General features: G+C 46.7%; 1 protein-coding gene, 1 long non-coding RNA gene and 2 other non-coding genes across 8 annotated transcripts in view; 3 read left to right on the plus strand and 1 right to left on the minus strand.

The window, feature by feature from the left end:
- The first annotated feature begins 543 nt into the window (after positions 1-543).
- LOC122233782 lies at positions 544-7,787 on the plus strand. Its single transcript, XR_006211506.1, has 3 exons — positions 544-1,161; positions 6,082-6,390; positions 7,495-7,787. It is a non-coding gene; the product is annotated as an uncharacterized LOC122233782 (long non-coding RNA).
- On the plus strand, positions 618-687 carry LOC122233850. Its single transcript, XR_006211575.1, has one exon. It is a non-coding gene; the product is annotated as a small nucleolar RNA SNORD104 (small nucleolar RNA).
- LOC122233871 lies at positions 880-1,012 on the plus strand. The gene has a single exon (XR_006211596.1). It is a non-coding gene; the product is annotated as a small nucleolar RNA SNORA76 (small nucleolar RNA).
- TEX2 (testis expressed 2) overlaps positions 1,962-16,134 on the minus strand; it is a 105,158-nt gene continuing 90,985 nt past the window's right edge. For 4 of the 5 annotated variants that reach the window (XM_042967888.1, XM_042967890.1, XM_042967891.1 and 1 more), the window contains 5 exons: positions 15,448-15,580; positions 9,462-9,587; positions 7,794-8,003; positions 5,426-5,546; positions 1,962-3,594 (listed from right to left, as the gene is read on the minus strand). In XM_042967888.1, coding sequence (XP_042823822.1) covers positions 3,472-3,594; positions 5,426-5,546; positions 7,794-8,003; positions 9,462-9,587; positions 15,448-15,580 — 713 coding nt within the window. In that variant the 3' untranslated portion in view covers positions 1,962-3,471. Of the gene's footprint in view, positions 3,595-5,425; positions 5,547-7,793; positions 8,004-9,461; positions 9,588-15,447; positions 15,581-16,134 lie in introns of those variants that run through there. The other variant, XM_042967892.1, reaches the window with a different exon arrangement.

A 16,134-nucleotide genomic window follows, 5' to 3' on the forward strand; every position in this document is an offset into this window, starting at 1 on the left:
CATCCAACAAATTCCTCACAAATTCAGGATTTGGTTGCACACACCCTACTTTCAAACATAGGCTTTTTTTTTTTTTTTTTTTTTTTTACCCAAACAGGTTACTTTGAACTCAGGAACAAGGTTAGATTGTCACCTTTATACGCTCAGCTCTTAGCCTAGCTCCTGGCACAGGATGTCTCAAACAAGTGACGCATTAGTAGGGTTCTGTTTGTAAACGTTCCTTCCGCGTACTGTGGCGAGATGTGCTAATTACAAGCCAGCGACGTAGACTCGGAAAGAAATCCAGAATTTACGGACGCTGCAGGACTCTCGGTCTTTCTTTCACTCCTATCTCTATGGTTAGCAAGTGACCACTCTACACTCTGGAGGACTCAGCGAGCGCAGAAGAGCCCCAGGCGACCTTATTGGCACGTGACCGGAAGTCTGACTTGCTATTGGTTAATGCTGGTAAAGCCCGCCCAACAGCCTCCTGTCAGCTCCTTTAAGTAGGCTCCGCGGGGAAGCGCTCAGTCTTTCGGCGACTGTGAGGTTCGAGAGGTGAGGCTCTGTTTGTGGTGGGTCCTGGCGCCTAGGCCCGGGTCTCCGGGCCCTGGAGCCGGGTGGGTCGCGGGCGCCCTGCAGTGATGACATGCCAAAAAAAGCACGTGTTAGACTGCTGACGCGGGTGATGCGAACTACAGTCTGAGCCGAGCCTCCGCGGCGGCGGCGGGGAGGGAACGGACCTGCGGGCGCATGTCCTCTAACCCACTGCTATCGTTCTTGCAGATTCCTGCCGGGCCGAGAACGTAGATCACCTTCTACTCCCCTTCGCCCTTTCCCCGAAGCCTTTGAATAAAATGGTTTGATCCCAGCCCCAGTCTTGGTGTTTCTTTTCGCGACGCGCTGCCTTTGAGCCCCCGCTGCGCCTGCGCGTGGCGCCGGGGGTCAGGCTGCAGCGCCAGAGCACGCGCTTGCGCATAACTGGGGCCGCGCGGTCCTCCGCCGGCGGCCCTTTTAACCGCGAGCCACACGTCCGCACCCGCCTGCAAGGGGGTAGGCGACGTTGTGGGAAGTGTCCTGGAGAGACTACGGGGATCCTATAGGCCCCGCTACTCCGTTTCCCGCACATTCCTAGTTCTTTTGTGGAAGTCCTGTCCTCTCCGTGATTATCGGGACCTGCAGGTTAACCGCGGCGTTGGGGGGGGGGGGGGGCCGAAGGGAGGGGAGTATGTGGCCTTGAGCAGTTTAAGGACCGCGGTGTACTTGACAGGAACTGGTTTCGGTCCTGATGGTGCAAGAATAATTCACCTGGCTGAGGTGTGGCAGTGATCTATTTGAGCATAACTACCATTTAGGGCCAACTGCTTATTTGGATACTGTACCAAGCATGGGAATAAAAGCTTGGACAAATTAATGTGTCCCAGTTAGCCTCAAGAAGGTCGTTGGGAAGAGAATTTCGATTTTCTGCATTGCCGGGCACGGCAGGCACCTAAGTAAACGCACACTCCTCCCGGGTCCAGATAGGGGAGTAGCGATGTCCCCCGGGTTTGGGGGAAATGTGCATCAGTTCGTAGTACAAGGCAGCACATGTTGAAGGCCGAGGATGCACAAGTGCAGTGTATCAACTGCTTTGGCCGTAATAACCGCAGGGGTCCCCAAGTTAACAGGATTGCTAGACTGTTGAGGGTCTGCCTCAGGAGAGGGAGATTTTGTTCTAAAGATTTTAAGTAATCTGCACTGAAGGTGAAGCTAGAGCTTACGACCCCCGAAATCGAGTCACATGCTCTACCTACTTTGCCAGCCGGGCACCCCGCTCCCTTGGTGTGGTGAGGACCGCCTTGCAGTTTAGAAAACCTGCCTGGTGGTCACCAGGAAATCGAAGCTGCTTTGGCAGCTGAGTGACCCAAGTGGCCTGTACCCACTGCTTAATTGTCTCCCTGTTACCTAAAAAGGATTCAGTAGAAATAACTTAGATGCTTATCTAGTATTTGACATTGAGAGATTTATTTTGTGAAACAACGCAAGCGACTGTAAATCCCCACATACTATTGGGTTAAGTGCAACAGGGGACTCGTGTAATCTACACAGTAGTGCATCTAGTCCTTTGCCTTTAGTTATTGCACAAAAATTCTAATAGACCAGTGAACAAGACTGACAGGCAAATCGGCCTACACAATGAGAAATCAGAACAGTACACCGACTGGCATGATCAAATAATTTAAGTCAAATGTTTTAATGGTGCGATTAAAGTAGTCAAGGGTTCAGATATATTTTTTCAATATATTAATTTCTTTAAAGTCAGGTTCAGGCAAGGTGCTGTTTAAAAAACCACGATTAGCTTTGTCCACAGATGTAAGTCATCAAAAGTTACCCATGGTAGTTCTGATGTTGAATGCAGCTTTTAAACAATAAAAAATTGTGTTTTAAGCGTACTTCTCAAAGCAAATGATACAACTAGGGAGCCCCCAAACTTGTAAACTAAGACCTTCTGACACAAATGCACAAAATAAGATTGGCAACGTTAAAGAAAGGTCACGTGAGTTCTGAGCTAACGTAGTGTTTAATGTTGAGCAAAACTTGGTCTCAACTCTCAAAGGTGGTAGAGAGTTCTCACCTTTGGCTGTCAGAAGAGGAAACTGCCCATAACCTCAAAACCTCCCGAACCAGTTAGATTTAACAAAGCATTTAGACGGCCTGTAGAAAGCACAGAGCACGTAGGAAGTGCCAGATAGACATTGCTCTGGCTTTCCACCCCCTACCCCAATTCTTTATGTGCAGTATTTGCCATTTTCACATACCCTCATGTCTCAGGAAAACATTTGGGATTAGTTAGAAACCAGGTGATTGTACCTCAGTGGTAGAAGGCTTGGGATGGTTTGATCTCATGGCTTTGCCTGATTTCACATAAATCTCGCTGTCCCCACCCCAGCTGATAGGATGTTAGTGTGTGTGTATGTTCTATGGCTACTTGCTTCCAAAACGCACAATTTAATAGGAAAGGTAAGTTGCTACGCGTATCTCTTTATCAGTGAAATGGTTCACAAAGTTCCACTCCCCACCCCGCTCACGTTCCTGAACATTCTCTGGAAGCGTGGAGAGCTGTATCACCTATGGACTAGAAGTGCAAAAACGTTCCATTGTGCACTGGCTGCCTGAGGAAAAGCTTTGGAGGAGTCGGGGCAAGTAAGCTTTGCTCGCACTGTGCTCTCGCTGCCACAAACACTGGAGCCATGGTGTGAGTCACCTGTCACCTCTGGATCCACCGTGGTCATTCTTCCACAGTCCCTTTGCTGAGTCAAAGCTTTGCAGCAGGCAGTGCAGACACCAGTTCCCGGATGCGTGGAATGACACCGCACAGTGGAATGGGCGCCGGCAGGCAGAGGGCAGAAGCTGTGGCACAAGGGCAGACCAGTGCTACAGCGCAGATAGCAGCCAAGAACCCCACACTTTGAGCCAGATCTCGTAATACTGGGAAGGTCAGATCTTCACCCATCACAGCTGGTCAGCAGCCTCCACAAGTGGGTCTTTGAGGAGGCAGGAAGCGGAGCGAGGGTCCATGGCTGAGTGCATTATGGGGATATAGACATCATCCATGTTTGGCATGACAAAAACCTTCTGTAGAAAGAAATTAAAGAATAGCCGTGTGGAAGGATGCTCGGGTTCCTCGGGCTGTTGCCCTACTCTGTTCTGATAATTTTAGGTTTCAGATAAGTTTTAAATGTACATATGAACCAACTTTTCGTGCACATTCTAAACTAATTCCTCTGCCACATTTAAATAGTTGAGGAATCACAGTGCATGAACACAGGTCTGAGGCAGAAGCAGCCTTTGACTTCATGTACATATAATAAAACTACTCATGAGTTCATAAATATTTAACACCATTACTTTAAGAGGACTGGCTTAAGTTGCTCATATTTCCAAATTACTATGTCCAGAACACATATTCCAAGTAAGTTTATTCACTTAAACTCTAGCAAAAAAATGTAAGCTAATTTTTTTTTCACACCAGAACCAGACAAAGCTATATATGAAAGAAATTCTACCATAATGAACACGTGAAGGATCATCAGTGATTGATAATGATGGTACTTTGACTATCATGTTTATGAACTAATTTTATGCAAGTGAATCCTGGCAATGCATTCAGTCTTCAGTAATGCCCTCTTACAAAAGCAAAAAAAGGTGGCTATGGGAGGGTGTAACAGTCACCTGTCAACTTCCCAACTTGCCTCAAAAATACCAGGAGCCAATCTCTGACCCTTGGCCTTTCTTTCCCCCTTGTACCGCAATACCCCTGAAAGAGATAACCCACTCTAATTCCTATTGTAGGTTCTAGGGAAAAGAAAAAAAAAAAAAACCCTAAAGGTTGCCTTTCCTCTCACTAGGTTCAAACTACTTTTCTGCTTGGTGATAATATTGAGCTTCCCAGAAGTTGGTTTTCAGTTAAAGTTAATCCATAGCTTTTGTTTATTCATTTGAGAGAGAGAGAGAGAGAGAGACAGAGAGAGACAGAGAGAGACAGAGAGAGACAGAACACGCACCACATGCGAGCCGGGAAGGGGCAGAGAGAAAGGGAGAGAGAGAGAATCTTAAGAAGGCTCTGTGCTATCAGCACGGAGCCTGACTCGGGGCTTGATCTCACAAATCGTGAGATCATGACCTGAGCTGAAATCAAAAATTGGACACTTGGGGCGCCTGGGTGGATCCGTCGGTTGAGCGTCCGACTTCGGCTCAGGTCATGATCTCACGGTCTGTGAGTTCAAGCCCCGCATCGGGCTCTGTGCTGACGGCTTGGAGCCTGGAGCCTGCTTCAGATTCTGTGTCTCCCTCTCTCTCTGCCCCTCCCCCATTCATACTCTGTCTCGCTCTGTCTCAAAAATAAATAAACATTTAAATAAAAAAATTGGACACTTAACCAACTGAGCCACCCAGGTGCCCCTAATCCATAGCTTTTAAATAAAAACATAATTTTTCAAAGGCGGTATCTCAAAACATACCACTGCAAAAATACGGGTCTCCTTCAAACGGTGACGTTTATTTCAAAGTAAATTGTTTGCTAATCCATAAAACGTTGACAGACCTCGAATATCTGATAAAAATTTGGTAGATATAGCTCATCCCAAGGCCTCGGCTACATTATTTCCTTTGGTGGCAGAAAGCAGAAAACAGGCTTGGAGAATGAGCTCTGGCTTAGTGGACCCAACTTTCGGGTTTCCTCTGAACTACTTAACAGGGTTCTGTGGCTGAGGCTCCGGGTTTCTGAAATCATACCTAAGATGTTATGCCTGTCTGATCGTAACACGTACTTTCCTGGGATGAGGGTCCATAGCTTTCATTAGATTCTCGAAAGAGGATCCTGACCCAAATGAAATTCAGAACCTCTGTTCTGCCCTGAGCTTTGAGACTCGTGTGAAACACACACCAGACGATACCACACGTTTACCTGAAACTCCTGTTCCAGTTTCTTCTCTATCCAGTCTGTCACATGAACTAGAGTCACTTCTCTCTCTCCAAGTTTTGGCCGAGCTTTCAGCTCTACATATGGTGGCTTCCGGAAACCATACCTTTTTGGAGAAGACAAGTAGCAAACAACTGCATTGAGAGGCAGACAAGGAAGTAGACAAGTACCAACAGCAAACATTCTTCATGTACCCAGGGCTTCTCCCCATGTGAATGTTCTCTTACTCTGAACACCCCCTCTAAAAATGATTCAAGGCAGCAAATAGGAATTGCGAGCTCCCACGTCCCTGGACCAAGTGTAGGGCTGTGATGATCTGAGAACAGTTCTGACAAACTGGGAGAGCCAGGAAGCACCACTGGAAAAGTCTGTGACCTGGGCGTTGTTTTCTGGTCTTTTGCTTCTCCTGAAATGGCAAGGATCTCTTTTGTTTCTGTTTTAATAAAGATAGTGTATGTGCATTACAAAACCCAAAATATACATATGTATTAAGTAGAAAGTGAAAGATACTGCCTCTCTCACAATCTTATCCCCAAGACAGGACCACTGAGAGAAGCGGGGTCAATTTCCCCCATACTCTTAATATGCATATGTAAACAGAGAACATTCTATAACCTGCTTTTTCATTCCATCCTCTACAGCATGCTTATTAAGGCTTCCCAGTGGACCTGACTGGCACTCACACTGTTGGTAAAGGATCCAGACAAGAGACTGTGTGCTATCAAACTACCTAAAAACTTCCACCTGGCATGGACCAATGTTTTAAAAACTACAACAAAAACATCAAATTGCTATAAACATATCTAAACACTCTCAAGCTCTATACTTATCTGTGGATTAATAACAAATGTACTGGGTAGCACTATCCCAGAAGCCTTTAATTTCATCTTCCACTGAGCAGTGGCATCTATAACCGATACATCTTAAAGCATGAAATTACATAAGTGAAGGTATGTTGTATCAACTCTTACTATTAAAATTTTTTTTTTCTTAGGTTTGGAAGACTGTACAGTAAGATATTAACAGTGGTTATTTTGGGATGATAAGATTATAGGCTTTTTTACTCCTCTCTTTTTTTTTTTTTTCATTTGTTCCTTTTTTTTTTTTTTTTTTACAATGGAATATTATTCTCTAGAAATAAAATCTAGGGGTGCCTGGGCGGCTCAGTCAGTTAAGCATCCAACTCTCGATTTTGGCTCAGGTCATGACCTCGTGGTAGTGAGATCGAGCCCTGTATTGGGCTCATGCACGGAGTGCGGAGGCTGCTTGGGATTCTCTCTCTCCTGTCTCTGCCCCTCCCCTGCTCATGGGTGTGCTCTCTCTCTCTCTCTCTCTCTCTGTGTGTCAAAATAAAGAAATACACTTAAAAAATTATTTAAAAATAAAACCTAAAAAGGTATTTTAAAGTTTTTACTGGGAAATACCAGCATCCTCATCAAATGGTCAATTCAAAAAATTTTCTGATAAATCTTTAAAATTTTTTTTTAATGTTTATTTATTTTTGAGAGACAGAGAGACAGAGGGTGAGCAGGGGAGGAGCACAGAGAGAGGAAGACACAGAATCCAAAGTGGGCTCCAGGCTCTGAGCTGTCAGCACAGAGCCCAACGCAGGTCTCAAACTCGAGAACTGCGAGATCATGACCTGAGCCAAAGTCAGAGGCTCAAGCGACTGAGCCACCCAGGCGCCCCCAGAATGTCAATTTTAAACTGGAGTTCACAGATAGTGATGTTCTTCTGCTGGATCCATGAATAGGACATTTCACCGGTTCTCAATCCTGGCTTAGTTCTCCATGCTATGGATCCTGGGGGCTGGGTGCATCTCCGTTTTTAACAAGTCTCCAGGTGACTGTGATGTGCAGTTTGATTTGAGGGCCACTAGTTCATTCGATGACAACTCCTCGGATAGACCTCCTCCCACAGTAACCAAGTGCATAGGTTCTGACTCCTTAACACCTCGCTCTAACCCAGGGAGCCTTCCCTAAGCACCTCAGCCTCTGCGGAACGCGTGATCCCCCTCTGTAAAGCAGGGGTAACAGTGGTACCTATCTCCGCAGGATGTTGTGAGGCACTTACACCCCAGGCCAGGCAGAGAGTAAGAGCTCTACAGAGGGCAGCTCTTCTAACTGGTGGAAAGAACTGGCTTTAGAGAGGAGGAAGACCGAGAATAGAAACATGTGAAGATGAAGCTTTAAATGTGAATGAACCGTTCACAGAAGAAAGGAGAATTGGATTTGTGACAAACATTAAGGTTCCATGAAAAACGTGTGTAAGTGCTTCTGCCCAGAGGGCATTTTCCACAATGTCAAGGGTACGCAGGCTGGATTTTTATGGCCACGCAACAGGTTGTACGCACCATATTCGGTCAGTCGGGGGAGGTGGAATGTTGACCGCCAGGGTTCCTCTACATTCTTGCACTTCCACAGTGAGCAGCAGGGGGGTATTGGAGACTTCTTCAATCTTCTTTTTAATGAACTCTGTCTCTGTTGCTTTTTGGAAATATTTTGACTTGGTAATTTTATCAACAAACCTCATAATCTTGCTTGTTCGATGACCCCCAACATACCTTTAAATGAAGGACACAGATGTTAGTATAAATTTTGCTCCTTCATAGACAAAACCTCTGTGGTTCTTCGTTCACCTTACTCTAGACCAGAGTTTCCAAACCTAAGCACTACTGACATTTTGGACTAGGTAATTCTTTGTGGTGGGGGCTGTCCTATGCACCATACAATGTTTAGCAGCACCCTGGTCTGAGCCTTCTAGGTGCCAACAGCATGTTTCCCCCAGTCATGATAATAAAAATTGCCTCCAGACATCGCTAAATGTCCCCTCGTGGGCAAAACAACCACCAGTGGAGAAACCACTACATTAGGGAAGGTGTAGACATCAGACAGGACCCAAGTCTTGACCAATGGAGAGACAAAGTTCTTGCAGTGCAGAGAAGGCATCCCACCTGTCCTCCTTAACAGCCCTCAACTACTGAACATAAATCCCGAGTTCTCCTAGAGAAACTTCCCCATGTCTACACAGCAAATAGGAAATCGTGCTGCATCTGACAGGGACATAAAACACAGTCATTAACTGATTGTCTTTTAGGTGATGGCATACCAACTTTCAGTGGCAACTACTTTTCAAAGGGCTTAGAACTTTTTTCTAAAGAAAAATGTTACCTCAGGTGGCATGCTAGAAGGCCACGAAGCAAGCTTTTGTATCAAGTCCTATCAACCATAGGATTGCCCTAAGGAAAGAGGGTATTTGCTTTTTAAAATCCTCTGGAGTTCCAGAGTGCCAGGAAGAGTATGTGTATATGTGTAGGGAAAAGCAGTCATTCTTAAGGTCAAGAGGGTAGATTTTAAATAATGAACTCAAGTGTTAGTATCGACCCTTCCAACGTCTGGATTCTCTCCATCTTCTGTAGGATCTCAAAAGTGAACAGGTTGATATTTTCTTACAAATGCTTCTGAATCTCTGGTTTCTTTATAATCTTAGTTGCTTCAACTCACTTCGAATAATTAAAAGATTCTTACAGAGAAGCTGTTTAAGCACTCTTATTATTCCACAGTCCAAGTTACAGGCAAAGGGAGCCCCGAAAATGAAGTCCATGACCCAAAAGATCAGCTAAGCAGCCCACGTCTTCAAAATTCACCAAAGAAATCACCCAAATGTTCCAGCCTCGTAGGAACCAGCAGCTCAATGAGCAAGTGTGACCCAACTGAGGGCAGCGATGCTCTCCATCGGGCACTAGGGGGAGGTGTTGTGTAAGCTCCTTGCACTAAACACGCCTTTCAATGCTCTATTAATAATTTTCTTCACTGGCCCAAGAAAGCCATGTTGATGGGGATCTTCTTAGCTAAGGGAAGAATACTTGGGTCTTTCTGCTTTGGGGGCTGGAGTTTTAAGCACTGACTCTGGGTTCTTAATGTAAAAGTCACTCACTCAACACGGGGGAAGAAGAAAGATTATATAGGACACCCAAGTTGGTGCCCTGAGCCCTGGAGCCCTGGAAGCTGGATCCACTCACCCTTCAGCCCCTGGGAGGAGCGGTTTGTCTCCCGCGCTGGGCTCTGGAGCGTCGTCTTCATCAGAGGAGCCAGCACTGGAGGACTCCTCATCACTGTCCGCCAGACAGTACGCCCTGGGCCTGCAACTGATCAGGGCAGAGTCACCACCGTAGCCTGCCCTTCAGGCTCTGCTTAGAAAGAGAACACACATGCTCCACCGCCATCACCGCTAACATGTCCTCATTCTCCCAACCCACCCAGAAAAGAAGAGGCTGGATCCAAGAGCCCTCGGGTTGGTCAGGTTACCCGGAGACTCTTCAGTGCCAAGTGCCCTGAGAGCAGCACAGGACTTGGGCCTCAAGAGTTCCATTCTGTGCATGCGTCCGGACAGGTGGTGGGAGTGTGATGCCGTCCACACAAAATGCAGTGATCTCATCGACAGTGCAGCAGTAGCCAAGTGGCGGGGCGGGGGGCGGGGGGCGGGGGGATGGATGGAAAGCACGATGGTTGCAAGGGTGAGGTGACAGCTGATGTTGGCGACATAACCTCCTCTCACACATGATGGGATGACGGGGATGTTTAGGCAAGTCCCTGGGCTCTGCCTGAGTTCAGTGACTCTGATGCTTTCTGCCTTAGTTACCTCCGGATTAGTTTTGACTCCAGACTCCTTCCTAGTGAAATTATGTGTCTTATCCCATACCTGCTCTAGCTCCTAAAGGCCACCGAAAAAGCCAACAATCGCAAGGGACAAACCTCAAGGGACTCTAGGAAACAACCGACAGGACAGCCTAGGAAGTTTCCCGGAGAAATACAAATTTAAAAACCATTTAAAAAAAGAAAGTGATACAAAGCCTCGTCAGTGAGCAACATTCCCCGTTAATCTTTCCAGGGATACTCAAGTTTCCAGAGGCATGGGGGTTACTAGATCACCAGCAGTGGCGAGGGCCACTCCAATGGCACTAGGTGGGGGTTCTTGGCCGGGATTCGGCCCCACAAAAGGCAGCTCCCTCCCTGGATGGCGGCTTTGCTTCAGAGAGGCAGACAGGTAGGGCCCACCTCTGAGGCTCGGAGACTTGATTGGGATGAAGCCAACGAGGGACAGAGTAGTCTCTGAACACTACTAAGCAACCAAATGGTCACAAAGCAGAGCCTTACATTTCTGATAAGGACAAAATTACTGGGAAGGCAGCAGAGCTTAGGTCCAATCCCTACAGGTGTGATCCCTACGGGGTTTCCCTCCGATGCTCACAGGGGGCAGTCATCTCCTGGCCAAAAGCGGCCAAGGGCACCCAAGGGCAGAGCACACACGCTCGTGCAGACTTGAAGGCCCAGCAGAGGCCCCAGCTAGAATGGTGGAGCTGAAATCTCCACCCTGTGAAACAGGAGCCTGACTGTAAGAGGACCTCACAAGTGTCCTCCCTGGCAGGACACCCGGATCCTCCCCGACCCCAGCTCTGAAACATTAGAGCCAGCCGTTCCACCAACAGGCTTGCGTACAGTTAAAGGGAAACTCCCTGTGCACGTACAAAAGCCTCTCGTCCCTGACCATGGAGACAATACCTAACTGACTCTTTCTTCCTCCTTCCGTTAGAGTCCTGGCTAGTCCGGGAAATGCTATGGGTGTTCACTGGTCGCAAAGCCATTTCAGAGCTTTCCCTGGTTAGGCAGTCCTCACAGAGATCTTCTTTTATATAAAATGTGCACAGCAAAATATTAGTCCCAAGAAAGCCTATAAATTGGGTCTTGAGATGAGGAAAGTCAGGGAGGCAAGTCCCCAAGATAACACAACCATCTGAGAAACCCACCTCACTTGTCCATCGGTACGAGGACTGCTTCCTGGCTCTAGATGTGCCCTCAGACGAGGAGTCTGTGTCCCGCCAGCGCAGGTAGCCTGCTCCCCCCCTCCACGCAGCACAAAAAGCTGCCTCAAGATCTGTGACCGCAGCGAAACCTGCTGAGCCACCAGCCCCTCCTGTTCCCCACAGGTATCTGTCATCTGGCAGCCTCCAGCCCTGAGGCAAAAGATGCCAAAGGCTGAGCACTGCAGAGAGCTCTCGGGTTCCCAAATTAATCCTCCGCAGGACAGAGAACAGGATAGATTTTGCGGCTTGAAGTGAATAATTTAGACAGTGCCATATCAGTGCAAGTGGATCAGATGACATAAAATTCTGATTTTGACCAAACGGTTACCCCAATGTGGCACCCAATCCTTACTAACTAAACATGTAACTGTTTGGCTGATATTTAGTTTTATAACTCAACATGAATTTTATGATCTCGTGATGTCAGCATGAACTTCAGAGAAAGATACCCTGCACATTCTTATATAAGATGTGCTGGGGGGGCACCTGGGTGGCTCAGTCGGTTCAGTGTTTGGCTTCAGCTCAGGTCATGATCTCGCAGTCCGTGGTTCGAGCCCCGTGTCAGGCTCTGTGCTGACATCTCTGGGCCTGGAGCCTGCTTTGGGTTCTCTGCCCCTCCCCCACTCATGCTCGGTCTCTCTCAAAAATAAACATTGAAAAAAAAAATGAAAAGATGTGCCGGAACGTTAACAAGCCTAGTTTTTTTAAAACACACCTTAGAATCCAGATGAGTATGACATCCTCTCAAAGAGCCGCCTTAAAGGGCTAATTCTAGTTTTGCTGCCTCTGCTAAAAATCTTTGGATACGTGCTTGGAGCCAGACACATAAGAAAAAATGAATTATTTTATCACTGATACTCTATCTTGGACCAAACATCTTATTTCTTGGTCTCAAGATCACCATCACCCCTGAACAACTTCTAGCAATTTCTCTAAGATCCAATCCATCTACAAAGCAGGATGATTCGCTGATACTCAGAACAGTTAAAAGAATGTCACAGGCTCTGGAGGCAGTCCTAAAAGGCAGCTTCCAAAGAATGCTTTAAGTGAAGGCTGCATAGTTACATTAAGCAGCCCAGTGAGGTGGCCACGCACGGGAGAACGTGTTCACTTTCTCTAAGTGAAATCAGCACCATGCATCTGCCACAGACACACGCGTGCACACACCCTCCCAGCTAGACCGAGTCACAGTGTGGGCTGCAGGCACTCGGCTCCCAAAACACAGGGGCTTCGGGGTGGTGGTGGTCCGGGCTACGCTGTGGACTAGTGACCCAATATGGAGGTCACAGGGACCTCCCTACGGGGACTTGCACACCGGACCCAGGCTGCAAGGGTAACGCATGAACAGGTTGAGTGCCTTACAGGACATGCCCTACTCCAAAGCCACGGTTCCGTTAGACAGCGGCCAACATGTAGGATGTTTCCCTTACTGACTCGCTCTGGTCCTCTTCAGGTCGAATACAGTTATGGCCGCTCAGCTAGCTACCTGAATTCCACTTTGAGCACATTATCGCCCAGAGTTATGTTAATGACAGTGTGCCACAGGATGGCTATTTGGGAAATCAAGACTGAAGGAAAAATGCCTAAAAATATAAAGTATACACATATTTCAAAGAGAAAGGGCTTCACTAGAATAAAGCCACGCAGATTTCAATTTCTCACTGTCATCCTCAGGGTAATAATGTGAGGACATGAACAAACGTTCTACCAGTAAGGAGGACTTCCCACAGGTTGAGCAGCATTTTCTAGAGACTCCCCCGGGGGCACAATCACTTGCACACTTGAAGGGGGACCGAAGAAGGCGGTGAAACAAAGCAGAGGCCCCGCCAGAGCCTAATCTCTGGAGAGATTCACTGTGGAGGGAAACGTCGGTACCAAAGATCGCGTGCTGAACAGTAGCTACCACGTACACTGACGTCCCTCTCTCCTCGGTATTTAGACTCAGGGTGATTCCAATATGCTCATGACTGAGGAAGTGAAGAAGTGGACTCTAGAATCACTTGTGGGATTAGGTTCTTAGTTATGGATGGGCTTTCAGAGGCTCTCAGTGCACTCAGAAATTGTGAGCCAGATGGAGTGGGCATTTTCAGGGAGAAGGATCCAGAGCTCTCAGATTCCCCAAAAGGGGTCCTTTATGTAAAAAAGAAAAGGCTAAAGGTCCATTTTTCCAGGCCTTTTTCTCCCAAATGAAGCACTTTTGGGAATGCATGTTTTCCTTGCCTTTAAAATTAAATGACAGCCCATTACACATCAGCATATTTAACACCCTCACAGGAAGAAGCAAAACATTTATCCCAGTCTCTACTAGGAAAAAAAAAAAAAAGGGTACTTTCTAAGTATATTACAGACAAATACCATCGTATTCCCGGAGCAGAGGAGATTTTTCATGCAGTCTAGTGAAACACTGCTTACTCAGAAACAGGTCCGCCTGTTCAGCCAGGGCTTATGAACTTGAGATTGTGCCAAGAGAGCCACGTGAGTAACAGCACTCATGGAATACCTAAGTGGCCAGGATCTCAGGGACTTGGATGTATTGGGGTCTCATCTGCTGCCCAAGACCTCCCTTTCTATTGGAGTCCCAGCAGCTCTGTGCTGGGCACAGGGCTGTGTCCAGAACAGGCTCCTTCCACAAGGTTCTGACTGAAGTTTGCTCTGTCCTGCTCCTGTGTAGTTAGACCTCATTTTCAAGGTTGCTTCTGCCCAGAGTCTGCTTCATCTCATAGGCTGGATGGCTGATAGTGCAGCTGTGCAGGGCAGTGGGGTGGGGGCATCCAGGCACAGGAAGTTGAGTCTGATTGGATCAAACGCCCAGCAACTCAAATCAGGGAAGTTGGCAAGATTTTCCCTCCCAGGAAAGCCTCTTAAATACCCTGACCTCAATCCTCTCAGGTCTATAAACTGAGCCTCTACGTCCAGGAACATGTTAAGGACAAGCTTCCTAGTGGTGTCACACGAGACCAAACAAGACTCAGCACCTACAGGGCATGAAATGCTACATGGAGAGTTAATAAACACCACTCACCAGAAAATACAATCCACAGATTGCCGAATCCAAATACATTTTAACAAATAGCAGAAAAATGAAAGGAAAATAGCACAGATACAGGTTAGATTGCATACGGCAGGGGAAACTTTCCAATCATTAAAATAGGAACATTTCATTAAGTAACCTGGATAAATCAGAGTAGGTAAAAGCACATTCTCAAATGCAAGACCCCCCCCCCCCATCTACTGTTACCACATGTATGAATACAATCATTAGGTCAGCATCATAACTGAACAAAAATCTAAGAGTCTGTGTCTCATATTCAGACCCTGACAAGGTGGGTCCTTGTGGGGTTTTCCTGTCATCGTACTGTCAATTCCACACCAAAGGTGTAAAGAGATGAGAAATAGACTCCACTTAGCATTTTTAGTTTGGTAAAAACAATAATCAAATTTACATTTTCAGTCAGAAGCAGTCATTTTTAAGGGGTATGGAAATGTACAAGTTCCAGCTTATCCATTCTAGGCATCTAAGGAAAAAATAAATCAACCTTCATTAACTATCGCACAGATTTGAAATATTTACTCAATCAGACAAACTGGGCAGCAGATGCAGCGTCTTCTACAAAGAGAGGAATTTACTACTAAGCAAATCAATGTTGTATTATTTAGAGAAAATACATCCCAAAACACTTTAGGAGCACCCTCTTGGCTACAAAATCAATTATCTTATTATAAATAATTCTGACTTTGTGATTACAGCAGATAGACCCCCCCAGGGACCTTCGCATTGCCCACACATTGCTGTTTGTGGGTGGAAGGAGGACGTTTCCAAACGATTCCCTTCACAGAACATTTTATTGTGCAGATGAACCTGCCCCGCCGGTCTGAGTCAGTGATGCTTTCTGGATAATCGATGCTGTGTCCCCCAATGGCAGCACTGAGGCCAAAAGGTGCTGAGCAGAGGTGGGGACTCACAGCTTTTGGGGGACGAAACTACGGAACCATTCCCTGAAATCCTCTGTGGTCCAAAAGCAATCTCGTGGAAGCTCACCCAACATAACATCTGAGGCCACTACACATCAAAGCTGCTTCTCAAATGCTAGAGGGAGAGGTTGGTTCCCCAGGGTTGGATTAGTAAATCCATATGGCCCCTTACCCTTCTTTGCCAATTTCTCCAACCTTCAGGGCTTCAACAAGAGGCTCTTTCCCCAGTTTGGTCAAATTCATTTTGGTCTCGAGAGTCATCAGAAAGGACCCATTGTAGGACATTCCCAAATCGATCCAGAGTCCTGCAGAAAGGGCAAAAAACAGAAGGTTTTTTCCCCCCAGGAAAACAGGACTATCAACGACAGTATAAAAATTTATATCACATTGATGGGGCGCCTGGGTGGCTCAGTCGGTTAAGCATCCGACTTCGGCTCAGGTCATGATCTCACGGTCCATGAGTTCGAGCCCTGCGTCAGGCTCTGTGCTGACAGCTCAGAGCCTGGAGCCTGCTTTGGATTCTGTGTCTCCCTCTCTCTCTGCCCCTCCCCTGGCTCACGCTCTCTGTCTCAAAAATAAATAAAACATTAAAAAAAGTTAAAAAAAAATTTATATCACATTGAAAGTCTATAGATTTGTATCGCCTGTACTACTACTGCATGCAAGGGGAGGTCACGCGAAGAAAAGCTCCTGGAAATGGTTCAAGCGTTTGTCAGCTTGCCAACATGTAAATATCCAGTACAACGGTCACAGTGAGCTTAGCGAACCTGTCAGCATTGGAAGGATCCAGTCCTCTGGGTTCTTCTCACATTTAGTAAGAAAATACACTCCCAACAGGAGATGGCTTGACCCAGGCAAA

Source organism: Panthera tigris, chromosome E1 (genome assembly GCF_018350195.1).
Source record: "Panthera tigris isolate Pti1 chromosome E1, P.tigris_Pti1_mat1.1, whole genome shotgun sequence".
Lineage (NCBI taxonomy): Eukaryota > Metazoa > Chordata > Mammalia > Carnivora > Felidae > Panthera > Panthera tigris.